The 25,602-nt window shown below is 39.7% G+C and overlaps 1 protein-coding gene across 2 annotated transcripts; it reads left to right on the top strand.

Moving 5' to 3' along the window:
* The first annotated feature begins 157 nt into the window (after nt 1-157).
* On the top strand, nt 158-25,456 carry LOC132789348 (polyglutamine-repeat protein pqn-41). Of its 2 annotated transcripts, none has more exons than XM_060797310.1 (9): nt 158-1,080; nt 18,475-19,402; nt 19,989-20,319; nt 20,947-21,033; nt 21,096-21,197; nt 21,259-21,457; nt 21,520-22,557; nt 22,623-22,724; nt 23,694-25,456. In XM_060797310.1, exons 2-9 carry the CDS (start codon nt 18,516-18,518, stop codon nt 23,876-23,878), a joined length of 2,931 nt encoding a protein of 976 aa, XP_060653293.1. In that variant the 5' UTR covers nt 158-1,080; nt 18,475-18,515; the 3' UTR covers nt 23,879-25,456. The 2 variants fall into 2 exon arrangements, with proteins under 2 accessions (XP_060653293.1, XP_060653291.1); XM_060797308.1 differs by having other exon boundaries at nt 20,923-21,033.
* The last annotated feature ends 146 nt before the right edge of the window (nt 25,457-25,602 follow it).

Here is a 25,602-nt window from a genome sequence, read left to right as displayed (position 1 = left end):
TTCAAATATATAACATGCAAAACAACACCGCATAACAGATGTATTTTATGTTAAAATGCGATCTATCGATATTTTTACGGCCTTATTTGGCGCTAGTTATTTTCTGGCATAGTCATCGACGGTCATGCTGTAGCGATTTTTTTGAAATGTATCAGCAACATTTACAAAAACAACACCGAGCGGGTTGGACGCGCTGAAAAACGTTAGCGGACAAAATTACCGTTTCACCGTTTAATTATTTTACAATTACGATTATTTGTTTACAAACAAACCACAAGCGGAGCATACAACAAGTAAAATATAAAATGCTACACGCGAGTGCAACTACAGGTGTAATGCAATAAATTGCAACGGTTTCTTCGCTACTACGTTTCGTCGTCCGTTCCACGTCCGTGTGTATGTATGTGTATATGCCTTGAAGAAATATGCATGTGTGAGTGTCTAGAGGCTCTCTTCACAACAACATAATCGGGAAATAGTAAACAAATTATCTAGCAATTCATTTTGATACAAAAATCAAACAAACAAAACGTGCAATATAAATAACAACAAGAAAAGAAAACGCAAATAGTGTGCGCGTGTAAAAAAACCAGCGAGAAAAAAGTAATTTGGAAAGCCGTAGAAGGCAACCCAGAAGCAGAAGCAAAAAAGCAGCGACGACAACGCAGCAGCAGCGTCAGCGACGCTAGCAGCGGCAGCGCGTTCTGTGCAAGTGTATTTGTGTTAAAAGGCACACGACGCGTGTACATAAGCAATTGTATATATACACACACCAACATACACACACATGTACAAGAAGTGGATGTGCAAGTAAATTAATTAAAATATAACAACAACAACAAATCAGTTGAAAAAGTGAAATTTCTTATACAATTTTTGTGCACTTCTTAGTGTATGTGTGTGTGTGAGTGCGTACGTGTGGTTGTGTTAGTGCGAGTGTGAGTTTTGGAAAATTAGCATAAATTCCAAGAGGCTGGACGCCAACGCCAACACAGCAGCACCATAGCAGCAGCCACAACAACGACAACAACATCGACAAGCAGATTAACGGATTTTCTACTACTTTTTGCTTTCGGCGCGGTAAGTTAAAGACGAGAAGAAAAAAAACGTATCATAGACTTCCCATCATCATCAAGCATGCTGAAATTTTCATTACGTCGAAGAAAAATTCAATATGTATGCCTTGGCGAGCCAGCCAGTTGCCCCCCTTCCCTCCGCTCCACATCCCGCTTACCCAATCGCATCTGCTGCTTCCCCTATCCAATTTAACCTCAACCGGTCTGCGCTGCTGCGGCCGGCGTCTGCGTCGCGTGTGCATGTCGTTATATATATGTATGCGTGTGTATGTATGCGCGCGCGTGTGCATTTGTGTGTGTATATATGTTGAGTTTTCGTACTAGTGTGCGCTTGTCACTCGGCTCGTTAAAAGACCCTCTGTCGCTGTCGACGTCAACGTCGATGTCAGCGGCTTCTTCGCGCACATTATTTTGCAAGCTGTTGTTAGCGTAGACTTTTTTGTGCTTCTTTTCTATATTGACAATTTTTACAGCTTTTACCCGTGTTTTTTTTTCTTTCTTTTAGATTGTCCGGTTAGGGGCGGCGTATTTTTTTTATATTGTTGTTGTTAGGCAGCAGCAGCGCCGACGTCGTCGTCGTCTCAGTGACGCCATGCTTAGGCGCTTGCTTTTATTATCTGCTGCTGCTGCTGCTACTTTTTTTTTGTACGTTTTCGTTGAGTTTGTCGTCGCTTGGCTACGTTTTTATGTTTTGGGCGACGGGGTTGCCGTTATCTATATACACACATTTGTGGTTGCCATATCTCAGGCTGATGTGGGCGTGTATGTGTAAGTGTGCTTGTTGGAGTTTGTGGGGGTATTAAAGGAGGGGGGAAGGGGCTTATTGCGTGTATTGCCGTCATTATGAATGAAGTGCGCGGCGTTGTGGCTTTTGCCGCTGCTGCTTTATGCATATTAAATTGTGTTAATGAACTTTCTTACCTACATACACTACTTTAAGAAATCTTTTGAATACTTCGCTAATTAGTTGTAGGCATTGCTTTTAACACTTGCAAATGTCATAAGTTTGCTTCTTACCACACTGACACACACACACATGCAACTACACGCATATGCACTTGTTTCGGTCCCAACAACAACTTTACCTCACTCACTCACTCTCTCGGGTCTGTTGCCTTCACCCACCGTCTCCACCTCCTCCCATTCCACATTCACATTCTAACTGTCGCTGTCTCGCTTTCGCATGCCGGGAAGCCAACGAACGCATTTTGCCAAAAGCACGAAAAGTTGCATGCTCCAAAATACGCACACACACTGAAGCACACGCATACAAAATGCACCCATACATGCATAGCAAGCAAATTCACCTTGCTCGCTCTCTCGCACACTTTACTGGGCACTTGTTATGCTGCCTGCTCTCACACACACTAGCTCACGCATACTCGGCTGTCGTTAGTTTTAAACTTATTTTGGCGTTCTTTATGTGCTTGCATTCATTGCTCGCCGTCTCGTCTCGTCTCGATGACGACCCAGACCCGCATTTTCTAGTCGTTGCCTTCTATGTGTGTGTGCGGTGTGTGTGTGTCTGTGTTTGTGTATCGGTATCGCTCACGCTCTGTATCAGCATGTGCGTGCACGTAAGTTTGTTTGTGTGTGTGTGCAGTGTTGGATATTGATGTGGTAGTGGTCGATGGGGGTAGGCAACCGTACTGTGTTGATGTTGTTGTTGTTGTTCATCGTTTTGTTTGTGCAAGTGGAGCAAGCAGCAGCCGCTGCGCACCTGTTTTTGGGACCTCACACATACACGCACACACCTGTCCAGTTTTTGAAGTTGAGCAGCAGGCAAAGATTTTTCTATTTAGGTTATCAAGTCGACGACTATTTCTTTTGACCCAACTTTTCTAGACATGCGTAAATAAATATAGAAACAGTAAGGCCTGCCTTAATGGACACCTCTCTTGAGTGGACACTTTTATGACAGTAAAACATGCAAAAATACAATCAAAGTATCTCCTATACTGGACATTCCCTATAAATAAAGGGAATGTAAGACAATCTCAGCTTTTCCTTCTCTATTTTTATATAAATATGTGTATAACGAGTTCAGTTTGTTAAACGAACTATATGCAAGGGGTTCTTGCGAAGCCAGATAAGCTTATCAATTTCCCAGAGCAAATTATAAAAAAAACACAAAGCAAATAAAAATTATCATTGCTTAGAATATTATAAACTCTGGGAAAAACAGCTATAATTAATCACTACATTTATTTATAGAACTAAAGCAGTTACTAACATAAAAATAGTTTTGTGCAAAATCTCAATAAAAACTACATTTAATTATTCTTACTTTGTTTGTCGTTAAGAACTTACATGTGTATGTATAATATTTTTAGCCGAAAATTTGGAATGTCGAATCATGTCCAAAAATCTCCACTATGCACTTTTGCCATATTGCAATTGTTTTCTATTTCGTTGGCAAACGAATTGCTAAAATAACAGACACACATAGAAAACTATTTATATACTCTGACACACACACATAGACAAAGTGGAGCTCTATGTATCAGAGACTTACAACTACAACAAAAGCAAGCGGCAAATACAGTTTAAAGCGCAACTGAAACTAAACAGAGAGTTAGGCAAGTGGGTTGAGGGGGGCGAATACACACACACATACATACACGTACATAGAAGCCTATGTATGAGTGTGGTGGCATTTCTATGTGTGGCGAAGTGGATTTTATATCAAAAGTACAGTCGCTGAGTGCTTGTTGTTGTATTTCATAGTTGTTGCACATGTATGTATAACATATACACACATACATACATATAAATTGCATGTTCATGCTTCAATAGTTGCATGCAGCACTTATGTACACATCCATCCATACATACATATTTATGCACATATCCATATGTATGTGTATATGTGTTTAGCCTAAGCCTAAGCTCTGCACCAAACATTGTGTGTTGACAACTAAAACAAAAGCCAAAGCGAATTGCAGTCGCAAAACAGCGCCAACAGCGATCCATTAAACGATTTCGATTTCAACAGCGAGCCAGCACAAGAGAGAGCAGCAGCAAGATTTAGTTTTTGCAACCGCTCTCTTCCATTTCCGTTGAGTGTTTTCCTCTCTTTCTTCACAGCTCGACAGCTTTGTAAAGTATCGACTTGACGCTTTATCGATAACAATGCGTCAAGTGCGCCGCTGTTATCTTAATGATGCTGCCCTATCGATTGTCGCGATCGCATGAGAAGAGAATCAGTGTTGGCAAACTACATGGCGAGATGCCGTGACCAGTGCTGCCAAGTGGTTGACTTTATTAATCTCATTGCTTGCTGGCTGCTGTTTCTTCCTCTTTTTTTTTACTTTACTGTTTACTTGGCTTCACTTCGTCGCAAGGCGCAACTGCTGTGTGTGTGTGCAAGCGAGCCAGCATGTTAACTGTGGGTGGGCAAGGGGTGGTGGGTGTGGGTGGGTGGATAGCTCGTTTTGGCTGACTTGGTTGAAAAAATCGATTAAAAGACATGAGAAACTCGACAGCAGCAGCAGGCACAAAGAAGTCTGTCATAAACTTTAATTTTTTTTGTTTTTCATATATAGTATATAGGTATATGATAAATAGGAATCCACGAAAATAGTCGAGAGTGTTGAAAATGAATATTGATTTTATTGCTGGGGCATTTTTCAAGAGTGCCCAGCTTATGTATCAAAAGTTTTTCGGCAACAACAACAACAAGTAAAGCCAACTAAACCCAGTCGGCTGCTGCACTAGTTGCGAAGGGCACTAAAATGGGGTTGTGGAAGGGGGGGTTGGAGTATTGGGTGTTTGGTTGTTGGTCCCGGGGGTAGCTTCTGTTGCTGTTGTTGTTGTTGCTGTTGCTGTTGTTTGTGTATTAGGTAGCGTTGCGGCGTTTTGTTGAAATGCAGACGTTTTGCATTGTTGTGTAGTGGGTGGCTCGGCTCTGTGGCTGTAAAGTGCCCCCCGAAACACACGGCTACAAACATACGCACAACACGACAGCCAAAGCGAGATGGAGAGCGAGCGAGTAAGAGAGAGAGTGAGAGAGAGAGAGAGCTTCTGTCCAGGGTACAGCTGTGTACATGTGTACATAAAACTGCCATACAGTCGCATGCAAAAGCGGATACAGATAGAGATACATACATACAGACACACACACACACACACACATACACAGATAAATACGTATACATATAGAAAACAGCAACATGATGGCAAGTGGAATGAGGGGATGAAAGGATGGGGGAAGGGGACGGGGGTCGCTTCCTTCCTCGTCGCATAGTTCAAGTATGCATATAATATCCGGGATTCGTCGGTGCCCGAAAACGAAGCAGCTGCAGCGCCAAAACGCCACTTGCGGGTGGTAGCAGCAACATTCAGTAGCATCCCGACCCGAGGCCTACAGCGGAGAGAGAGAACGAACGAGTTGTTGTTGTTGTTGCTGGTTGCAGGTGGTTTTTGAGGGGGTGTGGGTTTTATTTGGATGCCTGCTCCTATGCTTGAGTGGATGCTGTTGTGATGTGTAGGTGCTGAATGTGGAACTGGTTTGGTCGCCAGTCCCTTTTCTGCTTTTTGGAGTGGCACAAATGTGTCGCGAGTCGAGACAAGTGTAGTGGGTACTAGGTGGGTGGTGACTGCCATAGGACTGCAATAGTTGCGTAATCTTTGCGATGATATGCCACTGCTGCACGTATTTTACCCATTGTAGCTAGTCGCAGTACATTTGTATGTGCGATGGTCATAACGCTTGGTTGCCCGGTGTTAGTTCGATGGGTTGGATGGGTCACATCGTCATCGTCGTCGTCGCCCGGGTCGTGACACAGGCCAGACCTCGTATCGGGCCCTGGGCCTTATTTGTATAGTTGCTCTATGGTTGGCTTAGAAACCCATCAACAACAACAACAACTACACAACTATGCCCAAAATGCAAATGTCGAATTGTAATTCGAACCCGAACACAACACTTCCCCTCTGCGCTGTCGTTCATCCCCCTCTTCACAATGCTGTTGCAGTTTCGATATAACTAACGACATATGTATTAGCTATCCTGGCTATGTAAAGACCTCCCTCCCTCGACGCCCCTCTTAATTTAACTGAATTGGAAGCCCTGTTAAAATCTCATTTGTTTAATAGCTGCCCTATATATTGCTGTTTAACAACAACTCACTTGATTCTTTTTTTTATTCGACTTCACAGATTATATGTTCAAAATTTAATATACTATATAAAATATCAGATTGTGTTCATAATATGGAGTTTATTTTTGAAAATATACGAGGACTGTAAAAATTCTAATTTTCAATCAACAAACTTCATAATTGAGAAAGTTTGTGGGTTGTTTTGTTTTAATGGAAGAAACAACTGGTTATTTTTTTATTTAAATTTAAATAAATTGTTAAAGAAATATAAAATTTCTAGTTTTTTTTAACTAATTTTTTTATATGAAAATGAAATTTTAAAGTATTACCATTTATAGACAACTCAATTTAGATGAAGTTATTAGAGCAATAAAATGATACTTCATGATATGAAAGACTTATTCGATTATTTAATGGAATATAAACTATCTGTGAAATATATATTTTTTGTTAACCGTATATGAAAAATAAGTCGGTTTTTAATTTAAAATGAATTGTGATATAATTATATAATTTCTATTTTATCTTTTAACTTTTTTTACTAGAAATTTAATTGAATAAAGCATTACAATTCATAGACAACTGAATTTAGATAAAGTTATTAGTTTCGATTATTTAAAAATACAATTGAATCAAATCCAGATTATTACTAATGTCTGTGAAATAAATATTTTTTATTTATGATACTTTAAAGTGTATGAATATAATCTATGTACGTAAGCTTCTAAAAATGTCTATTATGTTATCCTTATATGAAACTTTCATTAAAATGAAAGCAAGTGCAACAACTTTTGTGTTTACTTATTTCTTTACTAGGTGCAATCACATAAGAAAAGTATTTAATCCTTAAATTTTAAAGGCATAATATGGAATATTTTAAATAAGCGTGAGTTAACTGGTTCCATTATAGTGTCTGCTCACTGTACTTGGTTGCTGCGGTGGGTTAGACTGAAAGCAGGAAATTAGTTTTAGCCACCGTTGTCGTGTTCAGAATTGCCAGCTTGGTTGGGCATTAATATTACGAAATTTTAATGAAACGGCCACACCAGGACAATTAGCGGTGCTCGAGGGAGAGGCTCAAAAGGTCAGCGGGGGCAACTCTACACAAATTCTAAATGCACGAAAGGGAGAGAGAGAGCGTAATAGAGTGTGAGTGTGTGTATGTGTGTGAGTGTACACATACATATATTCGACAAAAGCTGCGTATTAATTATGAAATAGCTTCGACTAACTACTCCGACAACTATGAATTGCAAACGCAACTGTACCTGCTGTTGAATGTTTTGGCATTGAATGCGGGTGGGCGGGGGCATGCCAGAGGGAGTTTGAAGGGGGTGGGTAGCGTGTCAGTGTGTGTAGGGTTAGCTATGTGTGAGTGAGCTTGGAACTTGGCTTCGATTTTGCGCGTTTGGCAATTATGTGGACATGTGTCTTGACACCGCCTATTATATATGCATATGCAGATGTATGCGTGTGTAGGTGTGTGTGTATATATCTCTATATACACACAACTGCAGGCAGGTGAAATGGCGCCTTCCTCCCTCACACATACATACAACAAGAGCTGCCTTCCCGCCTCCCTTGCCTACGCCTGGCTGCAGAGTTTGCCTGCATAAAATATATTTCTAGATACACAATTTTTGTTAGGGCAGCAACAACAACCACAAGAACAACAGCATGAAGGAAAAAACCGTTACCCCAACATAAGCACAGCATTTGTAGGCTTGTGTGTGTGTGTGTGTGTAGCCCTTGAGTGGGCGTCTGAGGCGTCCAGCGACAGCCGAAAGCTAAAGCAGCTTTAAAGGCAACTTTAAAATGTTCGCAGTGCACCTAAAGCACAAGTATATAAGCATACAAACACACACACATACACATACGCAAGCAGTGGAGCACTCATACATATGCAAACACACAACAACTGTATTATGTAGCTACTTATAATAAAAGTTTTGGCTGCGTTCTCCGTTCTCTTCTTCTCTGCGCTTCGAGTAACTTGTCGAAGCTTTTGCTTAACTTTTTAGTTGGTGCAGAGGGGGTGGGGGCAACGTCAAGTCCCACACAGCTGTCAAAAAGTAACAAACAAGCAAACAACAACAATGTTGTAGTTGTTGTTGTTGCTGTTGTTGAAGCGTTGCCACTTTGTCTCACATTGCATTTTGCTTGCCTGTCTTTTGCTTATGTTTATAATTTAGCTGTTCATTTTTTTTCTTTTATTTCTCTATTTGTTTATATAGTTGAAATTTGTATTACTTTGAATGGCCACACATCAACACACACACTCACACACATAGTCGCTGTTATGTATAGGGCTTTGCTACTCACACACACGCTCTTCTTATTCTTGTGTAGCGCTCTTTCTCTCTCGCGCTCTCTTTCGCTCCGCTGTGTCTGCTAATTTATGCACGTTGCTCGATTTTGTGTTGTGTGTGTGCAAAAAACTTTTTTGATTGCCCATTTTATACTCAATTCAATAATTTATTTGTGACTGCTTATGTGTGTTTGAGTGCGAGTGTGCGTGTGCTTGTGTTGTTCTCATTTTAAAGCGAGAAATTAAAATTTTACACCAACATTTTTTTCGGCATTGCAGCCGAGTAGCCAAAGACAACAGCGAGCAGAGCAGCAGCAGCAGCAGAAGCAGCCACCACTGCTCAATTTCATTTAGTATTTTTTATGCCGTTTCTTAAAGACTAAAGGGGTATTATGTGTGTTTATTTATAAAGGAAAATACTCAATCAGAAATAAACAATATACATTGTATAGAAATAATATATGAAATGCCATTATTTATTTGTGTATTTATTTAAATATATGAATATACAAAAAAATCAAATTGAATGATTGAAAAATACCGACTAAGCGTTTTTATTAAACCTAATATATTTATGTCGGCATTTATGGATTTAGTATACTATATAAATAAAAAGAAAAGTCATTCAAATCAAATATAATATTGATAAATCGTTTTCATTGATTCATAGCTCCGTTTGCTTTGTTTCTTGGGTATCTAAAAGTCGAGCACAAGCAACTGCAGCTTTCTCACTTGGTATGTTTTTTTCTCTTTTACTCTCTCTCGCTCGTTGTCTCTCTGTCTCTTCTATTCATACGTTTGCCTTTTTGCTTGAGGCAATTGACCGTTTAAATGAGTCGCTTGTTGTTGTTGCTGTTTTAGATGCTGTTGCTGTTGGCACGTTGAACATTTTTTTTTTCTTATTTGGTTTTACTTTTTTTGTTTTGCCTACACAGTTCATCTCGTTAGAGATGAACCCTTTTTTGTACCTTTTGACGGCGGATAGCCTCAGAGTTGCCACCTTACGCCGAAAGCATAGACAAGTTTCAATGCAGTTCACAGAGTTGTGCATCTTCTTCTTTTCAGCTGCTGCTCTGGTTACTTCCTTGTTTGTCTATGTGCACACATACATAAATACAGTTGTATGTATGTATTTTCTTATGTAACTGCGTCGCGGTTCGTTCGCCAGGGCAAAGAATGCGCAAGAAGTCAGACCCCAAACACCCATACATACATACAAATACATACATGAATGTGTATGTAATGTGTGTGGCCTTTTACATAAGCGAAAACTGCAAATCAAGCAAACGTTTGCATTGATCTTTGCGCTTTTTCTTTTTTGTAAATTTTCATGGTCGCTGCCCGCTGCTGACGTTGGCTAATTATGATTATAATTATTTAGCCAACGGCCAACTACAAATACAGCAGCAGCAGCAGCAACAACAACATCGACGACGACTGCAATGTCAATTTACTCAATACGCGAACTTCCATCTTCTGCTGTCAATTTCACGTAAAACAAAAGCAACAGCAGCAGCAAAGCAGCTTTGCCACTTTTGTTGTTGTTGTTTTCTTTTTGGCTTACCTTTTTTTTTGTTACCTGTTTACTTTGGCATCTCTCTCGCACACAGTGAGGCCAAACTCTTCCCATTGTGTATAGAGCAGATACACACAAATACACACATATACTTGAATACAAGCATGCATATAGTATGCTCACACACATACTAGTAGAAACGCACACAACTGTAAACACGCGCGCGCTGGTTACACGTCATTAAGTGCAAAATAAGAACAGCGCAACGTACAAAATAAAGTAGTGAGTGGCTGCTTCTTCTTCATTTGTTTCGTCTGCTGTTGTTGCCGTTATTGTTGTTGTTGTTGTTGTCTTGCTCTTACATTGGGAACAGCAGTAGAAAGCGTTGCCTGCCTGTAGTCAATTACCCATTAGTTATTAAAATTGTGTGACGCGTTGTTCAACACTTAAATCGCATAATTCAAATAAATAAACTGTCGTAAATCTATGTGAAGTGATTCATATTGCGACTAGCGCCAAGCTGTGTGAACCATTAATATGTGTGTATGTAGATGTATATACATGTGTATGGGTATGTATTTCTCTATATGTGCTTCTATGTAAGTGTCGTCCGCTTATCAGCTGAAGCGCTAGAAAAAAAATGTTTTCTCTTTTTGCTGTCATTTATTTTTATACGCCATGAATGTACGTACGTATGTATGTACATATATGTATGCATATGTACATAAGGTATGTATATATCTATATGTAGTGTGTGGTCATGCAGTTAGTAGCAAAAAAACGCATGTTAAGATATTATGATTGCATAGTTGAGTTGAGAGTATGCATTTATATACTACGTGTGTGTATGTGTATCGTGAGTTGGGTTCAAGGCTATCTAAACTAAGCATAATTACTCTAAAACTATTTTGCCTCTAATTTATGCATAAAACATACAATGTTTATGTATGTACATAAGTATGTGTTTTATTAGTTGTAAATGAAATTGAAATCTTGCTTAGAATTGAATGAATTTCTGTTTTCTATTTTCTTACCTTTTTGGCACTTATCGAGCGGCAGTTTTATTTATAAATGTCAAATGTGTGCGTTTCACGTGTGTGCGCTTCAGTATGCATGTGTATGTGACTCTGACAATGTGTATGTGTGTGTGTGTGTGTCGGCTAACTGGTTTTGTTATTCCTTTGCTTTTCGGCTGGGCGGCCGTGTCAGGGCAAAGCGACGTCGACGTCAACGTCGGCTGCGCTGCGTCGCTGCTTACCTTTTACGTGTTACTTTTTGGGGTTATTCTTAACAGAGCTCGGAGATCGTCTCATTTTCATGTAGCATTCAATTTGTAGCTGTTTTTTTTTACTTTTGCTGATTTTTTTTTCGTTTTGATGTTTTGCCAACAATAAAAGCTGAAATGAAAGGTAAAGCGCAGAGAGCCTAAAAATAGCCAAAAGCATAGCATCGATGACGGCGACGACGACGTCGACAGCGACGCGTTGGTAATTTGCTTGATTAAGTGGAATTTTTCCACACACACACACACACACACACACACACACACACACAAACGGACGCGCATAAAAAAAATGTACTGAAATGCAACCGAAAAAAATCATTAACAAAAGTTTGCAATGCCCAACACACATTCATACATATACATGCTAATGAATGTGTGTGTGTGTTACCCTTCAGTGGAGATGATTGTCTCCACTGCACTAGTCGATCAACTAGTTACTTCGTAGACAGAGTTGTGTACAATTAGTACGCGAAATAAATAGATTTAACGCCTTGCCTGCCGATGATTTTTTTATACATTTTTGCTGAATGTTGTTAGTGGAGAAGACGGGCAGCAGGCAGGCAATACATGCAAACATAAACACATACATACACACATACAGAGAAAGACGCACGGTTGGATAGACAAAAGCAGCGAGAAGAGCGCAGCACACACAACACTCTGAGTTTATGTACTAAAGTTGAACCCATGCCTGCCTGCTGTTGCCTATGTGTGAGTGAGAGCGTGAGAGTGTGAGTGAAATATGTGCGGGGCACTGTCTTATATACTTGTGCAATACATGCATATCTATCTCTGTGTGTGAGTGTATACAATAATAACAACAAGAGCAAAAGGCAAAAGACAACGACAAGAGCTTTACAAGCAACTGAGCTGCGCTTTTCTACATACATACATACATACATATGCATGTGTATGTATTGGTGTATTAAGTAAATATGGAAATTGTCATTGCAAAATTGTGAAATTTGGTCGTCATAGGAATGATGATGAATTGCATCACAAATGCAAATAGTGTAGATATATAAACATTTATATACATTTATAGTTATGCACAAAAGTTTTTAGCTTTATGCTAAAAGTTAACTTTCAAGTTTAAACTATGCATTATCATCGGCATCTCATCGTCATAATTTTGTTCATTTCTAAGAAAAAAAAAGCAGCAACACAATTAAAACCAGTTTGAAAGTTATTGCTCTTGTTGCTGTTATGTACATAAATACATACTTAGTTTTCTACATACATACATACATACTAGATACATGCGGTTCGGCTGGTCACGCTGCACCTTGCCTAAACAGTTGTAAATTTTGTAGGCTCAGCTTCCCGTCTTTCCAATATGCCGCCTCTCCCACTTCCTCCAACTACATCTCTTCCCTTGCTCCTCTCTTTCCCCCACACACAGTCACTTGCCAATTACTCAGCGCTGCCATAAAAGACAGTGCAAATATGTCCAGTGCGATAAGCAGGCGGCAGCAGCGCAGCGTCAAATCCGTAAACACAACAACAAAACCACGTCACACATTTCTAGTTGGTTGGAGAGAGACAGCGACAGGCGTGCTGCTTCAGCTGCGACGCTGGCAGAGGCCAACGACTGCGACGCTTTTTCGTTTGTAGTGCGCGCAATTAATTTGTATTAAGTTGTCGTCGTTATTGTTGTTGTACGTAACCCATTTTCTAGAAATTTATTTATATACTACTTACATGTGGTACATGTGTGCGTAAATAATTTATTTTGTTACTTGCGTTATATGTGTTGTAGTGTTGCAATTTCCCCAAAGCGCTTATCCTTATCGGTGCTATTAATAAACAAGCATACTTATGTACAAACACACACACAATCATACGTTCGTAGTTGTCAAGTAAGTGGTGAGATTTGTATTAGCTCACTTACATATGCATATTGTATAATATATGTACATAATAGATAAGAATAACTGTATTAATGGATCAAAATGACTTAACACTTTTACGCTCATTAAATGCAAATTTACAAACACACATACTTACCAACACCAGGTAATGCTTTCATAGTCAATAATGACGCTTTGTAAATTAGTCAAGGAGTTGCCACTACGTTGAAATGTGGTCTCGCTATTTACGTTGTTATTGCTTGGTTTTAGCAGCTGCTGACGTCACTAATAAATTTCAACAGTCGAAAAGGCGCAGCTTAGATTTATGCGCCACTGCATTTTGCAGCCGCCACTTGACAAACCCCACCACAGACCAACCGCCACCCCCCTACCACCACCCCTCAAGTTGGCATCCCAGACCGTACTCCTACCCCAACCCATCATTGGGGACGTTGTTGTTGTTGTTGTTGTTGGTGATGGTGAGTTAATACATATGTACAAATGGCCCATGTACAAGTCGGTCGCTCTCTCTCTCTCGCACGCGCTCTCAGCAACAGCAGCCCACCGCTTTGCTGCTGCTCTTGCTCCTCTCTTCTTCCGCTCCGTTCGGTTTTGTGCTGTGTGTTGCTTTATGTACATACAATGGCAGGCCATAAGATATGCGCATTTCTTATACAAGTACATATGTATACGTATGTATGTACATGAACATGTGTATGTGCCTATTTATGTATGTGCGTGTGTATGTATTGCATATTTGTTTATTTATTTATTTGTCAGTTTTGTGTGCGAAGCTGCGACTTGTTTTGATAATTTTTTCATTTTATTGAAATGAATTGAATTATTTTGCGCATATCGCAAATTAAGGCAATTGCAGTTGCCCTTCTTCGATTAAGCTGTGAAGTTGGTGTGGTGTGGTGTAGAGATGGGGGGATGGAGATTCATTTGACTAATATGCAAATCTGTAGGTAAATCTTTTAACGAGAGTTGGGCGTAGTTAAGCAAGGTGTTCGCTAGATGTCGCTTCGATTTGTGGGCGCGAATGTGGATGGGGTAGGGGGGCAGTTTGGGGTGGCCAGACAGTTTTCTGTATGTCTCCCTTCACCCCCCTTTCCATACTTGACTCCCATCGCAGCCCAACTCGGTCGCCGTCTCTCACCCGCCGCCTCACTCACTCTCTCTCTTAGTTGCTGTTTGGCTTTGGGACTCGCGTGTGTGTGCGAAGCGCGCTCTCTCTTCTGTCTTGCTCTCTCTCTCGACATCGGCTGCTGGCGTTGTTGCTGTTGTTGCTTTTGCTGCTCACCGCAGCCGCACTCAAACACATTTTGCTTGTTGGTTGCTCTTCGCTTTTGTTTGTGTTGTTGTTGTTGGTGCTGCTGCTGCTGCTCGCTGCGCTATGTACACAACTGTACTTTTGATTTAACCTTATTTCTTTTGCTTTTATTTTTTGCGTTTGTTTATGCGACTGTCTGTGTGTGTGTCGCTGTTGTTGCTTGCCCGCTAGTTGTTGGTGTTGTTATCGCTTGTGATGATGACTCTTCTAATACTACTTAACGAGTCCGTCGCGACTCCCTCGGCTGACCTCCAGGTCGCCAGCAGGGCAGCGCTTATCAGTTATCGGCTCGCCTCCTTAGCACTCCTTTCCTCTCATTCTAATGGATGCCTGATGTCAGGTGGCAACGACCGTTGTACCTAAACTTGAACTTGCCGCTGAACATGTATTAAACACACACTCATACATATGCAAAACATATGCACATGCCTAACTATTTATGTATGTGCGTGTACTGCATTAAGTCCCCCATTGACATACATACACACACACAAAGCTTTAAGCGCTAATTGAAACACATTTAGCGCGCTATTAAACACAATTATAGCCATCCGAATGTCAGTAAGGTAAAAAAAAAAACAGAAAGCAAATCTGTAAAAAATCGATACACAAGTTGTCGTTTTTTTGTTGCGCTGGGGTTGCCAGAGGGGCAAACAAAACAGCAACAGGGAAAGTGTATACAAAACAAAACAAAGCCGGCATTTTATTTATTTAAACATTATTATTATTATTAATATGAAAGCAGCTGTAAAAAGTTGAAAATGTGTGTGTCCGATTTGCTTTAAATGAGAAACAAAATGCGGACAATAATCATTAAAACAGACACACTGGCAGTCGCCTCATACATAGACATTATCTTAGATATTCTCACGCTTACCCAATGCGACCGCACAGTGGGACTAAAGCATGCGAAAATAATCTAATAAATCGCAAGCTAATCTAATTATAGATCATATTACGGCTTATTGATTACGTTGTGAATCACAATTGCGGGCTTTGTGTTGCATAATTTTGTTAATCAATTGAAATGCCTGTTGCATTCTTTGCACAGCTGCGTTCCACGGTGCAACCAAGCACACGGCTGTGTGACAGTGTGTGTGTGTGTTCGTCGCTCTCAAGCAGCCAGCAATCTGATGACGACACAAGTGCGGAAAGTAACGAGACATTGCCGACAGCTGCTTTGCAAGGGGGAACCAAACGAACGAGAGCGAGTGAGCGCGCTATATATGCACGTGTATGTGTGCATGTGTGTGTGGTTGCCAACTTTCAAAGCGAGTTAATTTATAGCACGTTGGGGACGTCGTTGTTAGCCAAACAAAAACAACAACAATACACAACTTACATACATACACATGCATAAAGCAAGCATAGTTTTGCTCGCGTTTGAATAATTATGCTATTCTTTGCTATGCTCTGTTTTTCTTCAAATAATTATTGTAAGCTCAGCTCAGCTGAGAGTTGAAGCGTTGCCACCCGTCGCAAAAAGCTGGCAACTTTTCTATGTGTGTGTGTGCTTGTGCGGCTGCATTTATTTCATTTTAATTGGACTGTTATCGTTTGAGTTGTTACCGCTTTATTTTTTTATTGGTTTGCTTTCAATGTGTGACAAAGAGACAGGTGCACTCTGCTTCTTCTTGTTGTTGTCTTAATTGCACATTCAGGCAAACATCTACACATTTATGTGTATGTATGTGTGCAGTGCAGTTGTTGAAAAGTTTATTCACCTCTCGCTCTCACGTGTTTCATGCTTGTGTGTGTGTGAGCGCCGTGATTTGAGTCTTTGCTAGTTCTGCAGCTACTAAACATTTACCGATTTGCATGTCTTCTCCTTTTCCCTTAGGTCCCCCTTCATACGTCCACCTGCTCAATCGCTGGCCACTTTGTTTTCATGTAAATTTTCTCGTTGCTCCGCTCCGCTTTTGTATGCGAAAATTTGATAAAACGAAAACGTGACTTGCTTATGGAAGCAGTTTCGTTTCGTTCCATTCCATTCCATGCTAATGCTGTGGCGCTTGGCGCATGCAAACACACACACATACAAATATTTGACTAGCTGTTTCTGTGTGTGTGTGTGTATCTGCGATCAAATCTCAACTGGCTTTGTGATTTAGTGCAGCTTTCCTTTTGTCGCTTCGCTCTTTTTTTTTCTTCTTTTTTTTGTCTGCCGCCACACAACACAAGAGCACAAAAAGCAACGGCTTCTTGAGGCTATCAGTTGACTCAACAAGGTCGTCTCGTTTAAATGAATTGAAATCAGGATATCTTTATGATTTCCTTACACCCAGCAAATATAGTTTATCTGGTAAAGGGAGCAAACAAATCGTTAAATCATTAAGGGTTAGACGCACAGTGAAAACAACAGCAACAACAACAAAAAAAAAAAAAACCGAGAAATAAAAAGAAAAACACCAACAAACGGAAACGGGAGCACTGCGTTGTTTAGCAACCCTTAATCGTCGGTAAAGTGTCCATTGCCGTACAGTAATCCTTCGCTAAGGTAAACTTCATAGAAAAATACCAGTGTCGATAAAGTTTAATATTTGTATTTTGTTAGTTTCGTAAATAAGTTTTTTCATTATGGCATATAATATTATAATCAATACTCTAATAGGGTCTAATTGATAGTATAAAACTTGTTGAGCTAAAATTAGATTTCATTCTTTGTTCCAAAAGTATAGAAAGTGCTAATTAGCTTAGTTTGCTTGTTTATTGAAGTCAACCGTTTTTCGGATTGTTAAACTTCAAGCTTACAAATCAAAATACATAAAATAAGATTTAAATTTCACAAATCATAATACAATAAGTATAACATTTATTAATATAACAAAAAACAATTTGGAATTTTAACTTTGAATAGGAATTCAAGATTTCATAGTGGGAGAAAATACAAATTAAGTTTAGGCAATGTATGAAAGTTATTTCTATAAATGTGCTAATCACTACAATTATTAAATTACATAAATAAATATTTGCTGGGTATCTGTTGGCAAACAGTTTACATTTGAATCTTCTCAACACTTTTAAAAAATGATTTAGGTAACTCCATTTCTATTTCATATAGATTTAATTTTTGTTTTTACTTTTCTACTAATAATATAAATTGTTTTTTTTTTTAAAGAAGGTAAATTTCGTTTGTTACAATTTGAGTAAAATACAAAATTATTGAACAAGTAATTTATATTCCACTCTAATAAAAATCATTTTAATTGGTCAAGATTTATTTTTAGTCTAATGCTATAAGTTCAAGATCATTCATCATGGGACTAGTCAGTTATTTTAATTATAATAAACGTTATAATAATAATGAAATTATAGAATATTATTAAAAACTTCAGAATAAGCGTCACTTTCCTCTAAAAATAGCCTGCTGATTATTTCGAAATCTGATTAAAAAAGATTGTATGTCACCCCTTACAATCTCTTATATTTTATTGAAATCTGAAACTCAATCTATACATTTTTATATTCCATATTTTTAATATATTATAATATAATCTATTATATCTCTATTATTTCATTAAAATCTAAAATGGATGACCTATATATTTTCACATTCAATATTTATGATATAATATATTATATATTTAATATTTAAATGAATTCTAAAACTGATAATCTATATATTTTTATATACAATATTATAATATAATATTTTGTTATTTAATCCAATTTCATATCCCATATTTATAATACAATATATCATATCTCTAATATGTTATTCAAATCTGAAATTGATAATCTATATATTTGCATATCCCATATATATAATATATTATATCGGTAATACTTCATTGAAATCTGAAACTGATAATCTATATAATTTCATATCCCATATATGTATATAATACAATATATTATATCTCTAATGTATTATTCAAATCTGAAATTGATAATAATTTTCAAATTCCAAATTCTGTAATATTTCATTGAAATCTGAAACAGATAATCTATATATTTTTATATACATTGTTTATAATATATTTCTCTTTTTCTTTATCTTGCAGTTAAATCAAGATAAGTAATCACGACGACGCGACGCGCGAAAATGGCCAAAATGGAGGTCGACGATGTGGTCGACTTGAGTCTGAGTTCTGGGCGAGATCCGGCGTTGACCATAACGCCAACGACGGCGCTCAGCAATCGCGATCTGCGTGCGCTCACTGCAAATAATACGGGTCTGACCATAACGCCTGCTCCGCCTCCTTCTTCCTCTTCGCCTTCTCAGACGGCAGCCAGCAGCACAGCTTCCACCACAACAGCGGGCAATGGCAGCAGCAACAACAACAGCAACACTAATAGTAGTAACAACAACAACAACACAGCCAACAGCAACACAAACAGCACAAATAGCAGCAGCAACAACAACAACACAGAAGGAACGTTAGCGGGCGCTGCGGCAGCAGGCAACGGCGGCAGCGGCAGCGGCGGCAACAGCAGCAGCGGCGGCGGCAGCGCCCAGGATGAGAATAAAGTACAACGTCGCGTGCTGCGTCCACGCACCGAACCCAAATCGTATGCCGAGGCACCCGACATTGTGCTGCTGCCGGCACGAACAAATGGACGACAGCAGAATGGCAACATTGATTCGGAGACGGACGACGAGGAGATGCCGCCCTATGTGCCCATCAAGGAGCTGACGCATGCCGAGCTCAAGGAGCGTGAGAAGAGTTTGCGTAAGCTGCGACAGGATTTGCGCAACGAGGAGACCAAATTGATGCTGCTGAAGAAACTGAAGCAATCGCAGCAGGTGATGAAGGAGAATCTGGTGGTTACGCCCACCAGCGTATCGCCCAATAATCCATTGGCCGCTATACCCAGCGCACTCACTGCCAAGGGGTCGCTTAGTGTGACGCCGACGTCGGCAATGCCGCTGCCCGCACACAGCAAAGGACGCAGCAGCTTGGGTGGCAGCGCAGCAGCCGTTAGCATTAGGTGAGTATCGATAACGATAGCGAGCGATAGCAGTGCGACAGAAAGCGAAAGAACGATAGCAAGTATGACCGTTGCAAAAAATACTATGCAGTATAATTTGCATCATTCAATGGGAAACTTGTGAAGATACCAATTGGAAATTTATTTTTTGAGTGAAACAGAAATGATAATAAAAATAATTAATGATTAAAGAAATGATATATATAAATTGAATAGTTCATACATATATGTATGTGGTTTTTTATATATAGTAAAATTACTATTGAAAGAAATGGGATTGTGAGGCTCTTCCTATATAAAAATTCAAATGTTGGCCCATAAATTAAATTTATTTGCTCAAAATATACATTGTGTATATTAATTCAAGAGATTATTAAAATAAATTAGGCGGAAAACACTAATGCATGTTCATTGTGAGACATAATGAATAGATGTTTGCTAGTTGAATTCTTAGTGTGTGATTTTTAATATTATAGATGAAAATAACAAATTATTTTTGTCTGTTAGCCAATTTAAAAAATGACCTGCTATCGATAGCGATAACATTTGAACGATAATCAATTAACATTTTGATTCAATTTTTCAGCGCCACAAACAGTCGCAGCATCAGCTCAGCGGCCGTTGCAGCCGCTGCGGCAGCTTTGTCCGCTGGATCGCAACGCAACAGCGGCGGCGGCAACAACAACAGCCACAACCACAGCATGAACAACAGCAACTCGATACTCCCGCCACCTAGATCATCGCTCACAGCGGGCACCACGCTGGCATCCGGCACCACAATAACGCCTGCCACAAACAGCTCCCATCGATCGAGCGTGCTGCCACCGCGCACCAATCTGCCGAATCTCACGATAACGCCATCGGTGACCATAACGCCGACATCGGCGCCGCCTTCCAGCAGCCTGAAAGCACGCAATGTGAGTTATTGTAATGTCATCGTTGCCGTAAGCGCCGAGTTTTTCTATGCCACTTCTTTTGTTTAACTATAACTATATAAATATGTGTATATGCCAGCAATAATTAACAAACGATATCCTAGCACTTGCATCCCAAAAAACACACACAACAACACAAAACATAAACAGACAAAACACATTTTGTGCTGATTACAAATATTCTGTTTATCAAAATTATTACAAAACTCACGCTTACCAACACTAGACACTTGATACTGCAATTCGATAACAATTAGCACATGCGTTTTGCAACACTCCACAAAAACACACAACACAACTGTCAAATCTCTCAGCTTTTGTCGTGCCAACTTTTTTTGAATCACAATTTTATTTAATTTTTTCGAGTAGGCTTCACGAATACAATTATAGAAATTTATTTGAATTAAATGCAAAACGACAACCGCTGGCAAGCTAAAGAAATAAAGAAAGAAAAAAAGAGAGAGAGAGTGAGAAAAGGAGTTTTGTTAGAATTTGCCTAAAAACGCTTTACTAATTTGTTCATCCAATTCTTATACGAAAAATTAAAATCGAAAAAATACGAAAAATATATTGTGAAACATGCAGCCTAATATTTCGGATAATTCGAAGGTACCTGGGACCATTAGCAATTCTGTTTCCATAACGCCGGCGCCCCCGCTATCGCAATCGCATCAGAATCAACTCAACGATCTAAAGGTTAGTTACTTTAATTGAATTTTCATTTGCAAATTTAATCAAATATTTCGTGACTGTTGCAGAATGATCGCTCGACGCCACGGGAAGAGGCGCAGACGCCGGCACAGCGTCAAGCAGCTGCGAAAATGGCACTGCGCAAGCAGCTGGAAAAGACTTTGCTACAGGTTGATGCAGTGCATCTATTAATCACTCTCAATGATCGAACTAATCGTGTATGTTTTGTAGATACCGCCACCAAAGCCGCCACCACCAGAGATGCACTTTATACCGAATCCCAGCAACACAGACTTTGTCTATCTGCTTGGCCTGGAGACCGTTGTCGACTATCTGACGGTGAACAAGAAGGCCAATGCTGTGGCAGCACCATTCCGTTGTGCCCAGTGCAAGATTGACTTTACGCCCGTATGGAAGTGGGAGAAGCAGAGTAAGTATATGAAATACTCAATTGCAGATCACATTTAATACTTACTCTCTTTCTTAATGTAGCCAACAAGGAGGCCAAGGTTATTTGCGAACAGTGCGTCACCTCGAATGTGAAGAAGGCTCTGAAGGCCGAGCACACCAATCGACTGAAGCAGGCGTTCGTCAAAGCGCTGCAGCAGGAGCAGGAGATCGAACAACGTCTCGCCAGCCAGAGCAGTCCATCGCCCGTGGAAGCGCATGCCGTTCTCAACAGCAGCAACAGCAATGCCAGCAGTGTGGCTGCTTTGAATGCCTCCAATGTCTCTGCATCGCATCAGCATCAACAGGCGCTGCAGCGTGAGCGCGAGCGTGAGCAACGCGAACAGTTGCAGGCATCGCATGCATCGGCGGCGGCTGCGTTGGTCAATTTGCCGCCATCGGTGACGGTGATACCAACGAAATGCCAGACACCAACGCCAGCAACACCGCGTCCAACGCCGCCGCCACCGTCGCAAACACCAGCACAAAGTCAACCCACACCGCCGCCATCGTCTGCGTCGTCATCGTCCTCATCCGCTGCCGCTGCGGCCGCCGCCGTTGCCAACTCACAGCGCTCGTCGCGAGCAGCGGCCACAGCTGCAGCGGCTGCAATTGCCGCTCAGCAGGCGGGCATTCTCAGTCCTGGGCCGGTGCCAACGGCAGCGCATCATCACGAGCCAACCACATCGTCGGCAGCGCGTTCTTCGCGTGCCGAACGCGATCATCATCATCACCAGCAACAGCAGCAGCAGCAACAACAGCAGCAGCAACAGCGAGAGCAACAACGCGAGCAGCAGCAACAACAGGCGCAAAGCTATGACAAGTACTCGGCTGCCACATTGGCGGCGGCAGCGCATCTGAGCGCTTTGGGCGGCATGGGCGGATTGAATATCAATAATCTGGCCAGTTTGGGCAATCTCAGTCAGCTGGGCAATCTGGCGGCACTCGGTGGTCTCGGCAACTTTGGCGGCGCCTCGACGGCAGCCAGCAACTCGGCCGCAGCCGCTGCAGCGGCCATGGGAAATGCCTCGCCAGCAGCCACAGCGGCAGCTATGCAAGCCTTCCAGCAGCAGCTCTTCCGAGGTAAGAGTTTTAATTACAATTTCATCCTAATTGAATTGTATTAAATTTATCATTCTGTATTGCAGCACTTGGCCAGGGTTTGGGTGGCAATCCGCAGCACATGATGCAGTTTGCGCCGCTCCTTTACTCCTATCAAATGGCCATGGCGCAGGCGGCCCAAGTGGCAGGTGAGTTCTGCACATTAGTTAAGGGGTAAACACCACTGTAGAACTTTGAAAAAATCCGATTTATACCCGCTACCCGTTAGGGTAGAAGGGTATTATAACTTTGTGCTGGCAGGAAATGTAAAAAGAGGCGTCAACAGCCGAGACGATCTAGCCATGTCCATCTGTCTGTCTGTCCGGCTGTCCATATGAACACCTAGATCTCAAAGACTATAAGAGATAGAGCTATAAATTCAGACAGCACTTGATATGTTTGCACGCAGATCAAGTTCGTTTCAAAATGTTGCCACGCCCACTTTCGCCCCTTCAAATTGACAAAAATCGAATAACAAGCATAATTTTAAAGCTAAGGGTCGAATTTTGGCATATACAATAATAACTAGTATTTGTGATATACCATTCGGTATATTTATTGACATTTTTATGTATGTTATTTTGGTATATTTTGAGAAAAATACAGTAATATTTAGATTTTATTCAAAATAGGTAGCAAGTATTTCACAATCGAGCACACTCGACTCTAGCTCTTTTACTTTTTTATAAATTGAACGATTTTTAGTAAAATTTTGACCTCTATGTTCAAACATTCAATAAGACGACAGAAAAGGCATTTTCAAAAATTCCTACGACATTCTCTAGGAACATTGATCTAGATGAAGAGGTTTTATTTTCATTTAGATCAGGAGTTTTTATTTCACCGCCCAGTCTCAGTTGTTTTTTTATGAACGGATTTCTTTGACTTTTAACAACACATCCAAATTGAATTCGTTTACCCTTTTCCTTCTGGTTTAAAAAAAATCGCAAAGAAGCGCTTTAAACTAGAGGTGGAGAACTATCGATAGTAAATTTTGAGCCATCGATAGTGTCGCTTCGATTGTTCTCCACCTTTACTTCAAGCACAGTGGTGTTATCCCCTTAAGCAACTGCAAAAAAACTTCAATACTAAATCCGATTCTATTTCCATTTCGGCAGCTTTCAACAACAATAACAAGAAGAGCAGCTCCGCATCGAGTTCGTCGAAGAGCAGCAACAATGCCACCAGCTTGGCGGACATTCAACGGGCCGCCGAATTGCAGCGTCAATATCTGCTCGAGATGATTCCGCCACAGCAGCCAAGTGGACCCAGTGGAAGTCGCCAGAACAACTGGAAGGCCTAAAGAAATAAATATGCATTGATTGATTGGATGAAAAAACAAAAAAACAAACAACAAGCAGCAGCAACCACAACAACAACAATAACAACTAACTAACTTTATGATTTTCTTGATTAGGTAATTTTATAATTTACGCAAGCGAAAAACATAATTGTACACGTAAAGCAAAAAAAAAAAAAAGATTAATCTATTTGTAAACAATAATTATTACATAATTAATTATACATAATTATACACGAAAACAAAACTTAAAAAAAAACAAGAAAAAACAAAATGCAAGCATCGTCAACGTAATTGTTAGTAGTTTCTTTTTGTTAATAATACTTGTCGTGTGTTTCTCTCTCTTATTTTACCAACAACAAAAAACTAGAAGAACAACAGCAACAATTAATTGATTAATTCATTAACAATAGCAATTCACGAATGCAAAACATTTTTAAGCTCCTATAGTAATTGAAATATATGATACGAATAACAATTAATGATTGTAGCCTGTAAGGAGAGATAGACCCATTTTTAGGGCCCAATTTGTCCCCCCTCGTCCCCAGCCCCCCTAGCCCCCACACAACTGAGTTATTCGGGGATGTACAAGTTTAATTTGTAGCACACACACACACATACACAAAACATATACATAATACTATACATATATAAATATATATTTTGTAATCAATTTTAAAATTACGCATAGTTTTTAGTTGTAAACAAATTTGTTAGGGCTATAAAATAAATTGCAGCAACAATTGCACAATACTTTTTTTTATTTTGATCAGGCTATACATACATACATATATAATATACACACACACATAAAACCTTTTTACTAGACTCAATTAACCATAATTCCCAGCCCCAAGATAGAACTGTTATTTAGTTGATCATTAGACTCGTTAATGCTCCCATTTAATGTGAAACCGCACATCGAACATTTATGCTTAACTTTTCAATTATTGTACATAAAAAACATAACACAACATTTACATACGATCCATAATTATCCGAAATTATTCCACACACATACAGTTTTTGCCTTTTGATGTGAGTTTAGAAAGAGTGGGGAAGATGATATATTGAAAAGCGTAATCTTGACTGATCATTAGCGTATTTTATATACTAGTAACTTCAAGCAAATGCGACAGCTTGCATGATTATAATTAGATATTGAGACATGTATGTGGTACTTTATTCGGCACACATTCAGAAATAGAAATAAAACAAAACATATATGAGAAAATATGCAAAAAGGGAACAGGAACAGGTATTTGTAGGAACGGAACAGAAGGAAAAGGAAGGAAGGAAGGAAGGTTACATTCAGGCGAATCATTCGGAACACAAACCAAATTCATTTTGGGCATGCGAAATCAAATTGTGATCAAAATAAAAACGTAAAAACAAAACAAAATTCAAAACAAAAAAGGAAAAACCTTAAAGCTAAAGAAAAATAAGTGAAATCCATAATTATTTTTAGCCAACTAAGTTTAAAATGCATTGTAATTCAAATTCAAAATAATAACAGTCGATAATTATACAAAAACAAAAAGCAAAAAAAAAACAAACAACAGCAGCATTCACAGCAAACAATGGCGTTCGTTTCAGTGTGTATGTGTTTGAAATTCTATGCTAAATATAAAAACAGTATAATGAATATGCATATAAAAACGTTTTTAAACCGAAAAAAAAAATAAATGCTGGCATTTTTCATTCAATATTTGAATTTCAATATTTTA

This window comes from Drosophila nasuta, chromosome 3, assembly GCF_023558535.2.
Source record: "Drosophila nasuta strain 15112-1781.00 chromosome 3, ASM2355853v1, whole genome shotgun sequence".
Taxonomy (NCBI): Eukaryota; Metazoa; Arthropoda; class Insecta; order Diptera; family Drosophilidae; genus Drosophila; species Drosophila nasuta.
This window is presented reverse-complemented; position numbering and strand designations above follow the sequence as displayed.

Bases quoted from the DNA above. Each gene is read 5' to 3' on its own strand.
- LOC132789348 (XM_060797308.1), top strand. From the start codon at position 18,516: ATGGCCAAAATGGAGGTCGACGATGTGGTCGACTTGAGTCTGAGTTCT. The intron at 20,320-20,922 runs GTGAGTTATTGT...TGAAACATGCAG, and splicing joins GCAGCCTGAAAGCACGCAAT to CCTAATATTTCGGATAATTC. The intron at 21,458-21,519 runs GTAAGTATATGA...TTCTTAATGTAG, and splicing joins ATGGAAGTGGGAGAAGCAGA to CCAACAAGGAGGCCAAGGTT.